This window comes from Thunnus albacares, chromosome 11 (assembly GCF_914725855.1).
Source record: "Thunnus albacares chromosome 11, fThuAlb1.1, whole genome shotgun sequence".
Taxonomy (NCBI): domain Eukaryota; kingdom Metazoa; phylum Chordata; class Actinopteri; order Scombriformes; family Scombridae; genus Thunnus; species Thunnus albacares.
Window position 1 is genome coordinate 19,990,418 of NC_058116.1, and position 5,923 is coordinate 19,996,340.

Here is a 5,923-nt window from a genome sequence, read left to right on the forward strand (position 1 = left end):
TTTCAGAGGTTAAACACAAACTTACATGTTAGCAGTTGCACATTTGATATTCCATTGAACCAACTAATAACCAAACAACCTCTCTGAGTGCCTGTAGTCTTCATTGCAGTGACATTATATGACATATGTGGAAAGATGAATTGAACAAATGTTAGCATCCAGGAGTATCCAAAATCCCTCTGAGTTGTTTAACTACTGAACCAAGCTTGTTATCTATATAGGAAGTTATTTAGGAAGGATCGTTTGACACTAGAAAGCTGTTTTCACATTTGTTGAGAGGGGAAAGTTTCTCTGTGCACACCTTAAATCTGAGTTTGATGATTTTGTGACATCACAACTAGTTTTTAAGCCAGTCGTGTGTTTGCGCCTTACACAAGTGTGATGTGGAAACTTGAGGCCTCCAGTAAACATTTTTATGTGTACACATTCCAGGAAGATCTTTAAATTTGCCTTTTCCACTCAGATTATGTGTTTTGATACATCATGATTCGTTCCAGATTTGAACTGCTGCTGGTTAGTTGAGATGGAGAATGAGAGAGACGTGGGAGAGGAGGCTGGAATGTTAGTGGGCTGCTACTGCTGATCATACCACCTGGTCAGACCACTCACCACACACACACACACACACACACACACACACACACACACACACACACACACACACACAGCCGTGGCCATGCTTACGCAAGCGCAGACAGCTGTTGATTATGTCAGGATGGGTACTAATAATGCTGATCCTGGCACCAGATCCGAGCCTGAAATATGTATTTAGAGCAGTTTTTTCCCTCCAGAATTCATATCATTGTACATAGCCATCATTGCTGCTGGAATTCTTCAGCATGGAGATCAGTCCAGACCTTCATTCAGCCACTGACCTCAAGGAGGTTTTTTTTTTTCATTCCTGTAACACATTGGAGGATGTGTTTCATGGTATTTTCTTTGCAGGTTTATTGTGTATAATGTCATGATAGATAACACTTACCAACCAAACTTATCTGGTATAACTGAAATGTGTCTTTTTACTGTACGTGTGTCTGCCACAGTCCAACAAACTTCCTGTCCAGACGGGAAGTACATTCTTTGGTGTGTGTTTGTGAGACTGGGAGTGTGTGTATTTTCATGTACGTGTTTGTTTGAAGAGAGGCAACAGACCTGTCATGGTATCTTACAGTAACTGTCTGGAATGCAACCCACTTCCCTTGTTACAACTCGACTCCTGTTAGTTTCATAATGTACACTATATTGTTTAGCAGCGTTTATATCTGAAACTGAACATGGCAACAACCAACTCATTGAGTATCCTTTTTTTGACACAGTATTGGTAATGTTTTTGAAGACACAGGGTTGAGAATAAAAAAGTTACCAGTTATTGGAGGATTGTATCTGTAAGACAGTGGGACAAATCTCCATCTATGTGGTAACCACCTAACAGTTGCAGAAACTGCTATTTCTGTTTTCAGTTATTGATATTCTGGTTTAAATATCAGATTGAAATTATGTAAAATCTACATCCCAGCATTATCACATGAATTGTTTTGCTCATATGAGCCTGATCGCTGCTTGATATCCTCTAGCAGGGCCCTGTTAATGGTTCCTAAAACTCGCTTTTGCTGCCCAGGCCTTGCAGCTGTGGCAATCTCAGTATCCTCCCTTAAATCTCTTCTTCAGCTGTATGGTCTAATCTTAGAAATCTCTGTGTTATATTTGATCAGGCTATGTATGGCTATTGCCAAAATCAGGTCTTTTTTGTCAAAACCTGAGCTAGAGATGATTTATATCATCCTGGCTGGACTACTGCAATTCCCTTTTCACCTGCAAGCAAGCAGGACGACTCACATCACAGCCATCTTATCTTCTTTACATTGGTTTCCCATCCCATCTTATATCACCAGCAGGTCACTTAGGTCTTCTGACCAGGGCTTACTGGTTGTCCCTCGCTCTCCACTTACAACAAAAGGTGATCGAGCCTTTGAAGATGTGGCTCCAACACTGTGGAACGCTCTTCCTGTAGACGTATGAACCGATGCCTTTAAGAAGCAGCTGAACACTGGCCTTTGTCCAGCCTGTAATGCTGTATTCTGTGTGTGTTGCTTATGTTTTAATTGTTTGTTTTTTTATGGTTTTATGGTCTTATTTTTAACCATTTTATCTTTGTGAAGCACTTTGTGACCTTGTTCTGTGAAAAGTGCTATACTAAACAAACTTTACTTACTTACTTCTTAAAGCTCATTTTTATCTCAGTCCTTCTTCTTAACTAATGGTAATTTGTGTAACTGTTCTGGATCATTTTATCTTGGTCTTTATTATTATTATTATTATTATAGTCATTTATCCTGCTCTATTTTTTTATAATGAAAAAAAAAAGATGTCTAGTTTAGTGTCAGAGGAAACAGACTTTTCCTGATTTTACAAGAGAAGAAGCTGCTACCATTTCCTGGTATGTAATGGGAAGATTTCTGCTTTGGAGCAGGAAGATTCTTTCCTAAATCTGAGCGATGTGCTCAATACCCTCTAGGTTTATTAAAGTGTAGTTGGAGGTGAATATTCTGCTTGCATTCCACATATTTTGGGGCGAACTGATTAAAGTGATGTCTGAAAAAACACACTTCATTTGCAAATACATCTTAACAATTTATCACTTAAACATACAGTACCAATATTTACACTACACATTCCCCCAAAGGCAAAATAGTAAAGGTAGCATTCAGGCAACGATTTAGCAGAAGTCATCCAGCAAACAACTTAGCATGACAAAACTGTGCACAAGAAATGTACAATCATCAACAAACATTTACTGTACAAAACAAAATGTGGATCAAAATCAAGCTCTTGAAACAGAACCACTTTGTCTCACATTGCATGAACAGGAAAGGGTGTTTTGTGCCAACAGAGAAAAAGGGGCCTCCCATCTTTAAAGCTAGTAGTCTGTTTTTATCGTTCTTCAAGGGCCTTGACCTGCAGCCAAAGCATCTCATCACTGTCATTTAAGTCCAAGCCTGAGTTCATCTCCATGATAAGTCGTGTGGACAGTGCAGGACTCGTAGTCTAAGCTACAGTAAGCAGTCTATCATATATCTACATTGTACATTACAGTGCTGGTGTTGCAGCCATGCATTGATAAAGCCACAGAGTAGGTCCTTTTTGGTGTAAGCTGGGCTGCAGGCATAATCCATTGATATTCCTTCTTAGTACATCAGTTAGAACCAAACTGACGACTTTGCTTTGGTCTGATCATGAGCTGTAGAGAGAGAAAGAAACATGGTCAAATTATTATTGTCATTATTGCCACTTATTGCACAAGTTAGAACACATGCATGCTTGCAACTGCACTGTTTTGTGTATCTACCTGAGTCGTACACCTCCAAGGATCCATGGAGGGGCGAGGGGGTCCAGGCGACAGAGGTAGCCGTGATGGGGCTGCTAGGGTCCATCTCTGTCTTTACCCCCTCGCTGTGGGGGGAACTGCCTGTGCTGGCGGCTGGCTGGCTCTGGTTCCTAACACTGGGCAGCAGCAGAGGACCAAACCTGGTATCTAATGCTGCACTGTGGGTCGGGTAGGAATGGAGCATGGGGTGGTGGTGCCGGGTGTGAATGTGTGCATGGGGGTGAGGGTGGTAGACATCATGGACATTGGGGTAGCCACTTGTGCTTTGGGAGTTCAGGTTGTAGGTCCAGCTTTCGGGGAGGGCCGCCAGAGGCGGGAGACTGGCCTGGGAGAGCATGTGGCCGGCCCACAGAGCTCCGTCTGGGTGGTTGAAGGAGACGGGGCTGGGAGAGAAGTCTGGGTGGACTGAGACGGAGACAGATGGGAGGCAGGAACCGGCCTGGGATTGATAGGTGCTGTTCCAAACTGAGCTGCTCTGACCCTCAGAGTGAGACACACCATCTGCAACAAACAGACTTTATCTCATCACACTGCCACATATTTTTTTTTATCAACTGCAATTCTTTTAAGCTGGGGATAAAATTAATTTTGCTATTAAGTAAAAGAAAATTAATGAGTCAGCACTAGTATATTTTAACCAAATCTCACCTTTCCATGAACCAGCAGTGCTCGATACAGATGGCTGAGTCATTCTGATTGGCTTGGTCTCGCTGTTGAAAGTGCTGGACTGACTCAGAGCCCGGGAGAAATGCTCATCTACCACGTCACTGATGTCTCCTTGGAAGTAGGTAAACAACACGCACCGGGAGTTTAAGTACTCTGCTCCTGCTGGTTGAGTGCCATCCTTCAGCTCTGAATCGGATGTGGATACACAACCTGACTCAGTTCCAGGAACCTGTCGGAGGCCCTGATCCCTGGACAGCATCCCTCGTCCTCCTCCTCCTCCTTGCTGCTGCTGCTGCTGCCCCAAAAAATTCTGCATCTTACTGTGAGCACTCAGCTTCCTCTGGAAGAGAGAAGAGTCAGAGGGACATGAACTGACACATCCAAGCAGGAGTAGACTTTAATAGAATTCACATTTGAGTAAAATTATTTAAAATACTGATCATCATACTGTTGTTTTCAGTGCAATAAAATTAGACTTTACATGCCATAAATACATTTATTCAAGTAATATTTACTCTCCAGTACACACAGCAACTTAGGAGTTGTGTGAAAATTAATTTATTTTTTCCCATACTGCATTCCAACTATTTGTAAAGCTCAATGTGATTCATCCACATTCCTGAGTGACTGACTGGCTGTCATTACATCACCGTTTGACCGCACGATTAATAGTTTGGTGTCATTACGCATGACCTGAGGTGAATACCGAGCCTCAGACTGGAATTTCATCATTCAAAACTCAAATTGAAGTTAAGGATTTGTATGCTAGGCTTAAAATAGTTTGGAATGGTATATTGAACAGAAGGCGGTCAATAGGAAAACCCCTTTTGAGTAAAAACGAAAGAAAATGGACGATTCTTAAAGAATATTTAAATTTAGGCCTGGTGACAACTTTATGGTAAATTACTTCTTGTTGCAATCTTGTGCTGTACTCATTATCTTTAACACCTTTTCATTTTTACTATGGTTTATAACTATAGTTATTACAGTTAGATATGGTATATAAGTTATTTTTTGTAAAGCGTGAGAGAGATTACACTTCATCCTAGGTCACATGAGTCTTTATGCTTCACTCCTAAAAAATTCTTTTCATATGATTACATTGCGTCAGTGCCACTCAGCAGCTACAAAAGTTTTATGATGAGTATCTCACCTGTTGTTGCTGGTGATCTGGGTTATAGTACGTCGCCTTGTACGCCGCTGCAGGGAGGTAGTGCGCTCCATAGCTTTGATGGTACATCACATCCAGGCAACTCATAGCGACGGACCAAAGCGGTTAAGAACGAGAGAGTCGGAGGAGAGAAACGCGCATAAAACAGCCGAAGGCGACTCTCCCTGAGACTTCAGACGGGCTGGATCCTCCGAGCCATCGGTGCCTCTATATATGCCCAAACGCATACAATGGCCATGTCGTCCAGTTTGCATACAGACAATGCGCCTCCCGCTGTGCGCTCCACCAGCACCAACCGGGGCCACAAAATCGAGCAAAACGTTATGACACAAACACTGTATGCGAAAAAAAACTCCTCACTGACAAGTTTTCAGGCCGCTTCTGATTGGGTGAGCATTCCTTTCCCCCTTCTCTCTCTTTTTCTGTTTTGGAAGGGAGTTATATTTAGAGAGGGCTGGAGCCATTTACGCACGCCCACTAGGGAAGGGCCTGCAAAGCGCAATGGAGTTTAGCAAGGCACTATGAGTCTAAGGGTTCTATTCCCACTGGGGGAGCATCCATTCATAAAACTGTAATGTACTCATGTTATGCTCCTGTGTGTCACATAGTTCAGAGCAGAGACTCCTGACCTCAGGACTGTGTGCCAGAGGTCAGAATCAGGGTTGTAACAGGGTTTTAGAAATACATGAACCCAAGTCTGC

General features: G+C 42.5%; 1 protein-coding gene across 1 annotated transcript; it reads right to left on the reverse strand.

Annotated features, from left to right (window-relative positions):
* Positions 1-2,618: 2,618 nt before the first annotated feature.
* vgll3 (vestigial-like family member 3) lies at positions 2,619-5,645 on the reverse strand. Its single transcript, XM_044365879.1, has 4 exons — positions 5,205-5,645; positions 4,034-4,391; positions 3,347-3,886; positions 2,619-3,238 (listed from the first exon to the last, which is right to left on the reverse strand). Exons 1-4 carry the CDS (start codon positions 5,307-5,309, stop codon positions 3,198-3,200), a joined length of 1,044 nt encoding a protein of 347 aa, XP_044221814.1. The 5' UTR covers positions 5,310-5,645; the 3' UTR covers positions 2,619-3,197.
* Positions 5,646-5,923: the final 278 nt, after the last annotated feature.

Bases quoted from the DNA above. Each gene is read 5' to 3' on its own strand.
- vgll3 (XM_044365879.1), bottom strand. From the start codon at position 5,309: ATGAGTTGCCTGGATGTGATGTACCATCAAAGCTATGGAGCGCACTAC. The intron at 4,392-5,204 runs GTGAGATACTCA...TCTCTCTTCCAG, and splicing joins CAGATCACCAGCAACAACAG to AGGAAGCTGAGTGCTCACAG. The intron at 3,239-3,346 runs GTAGATACACAA...CTCTCTCTACAG, and splicing joins CTTGGAGGTGTACGACTCAG to CTCATGATCAGACCAAAGCA.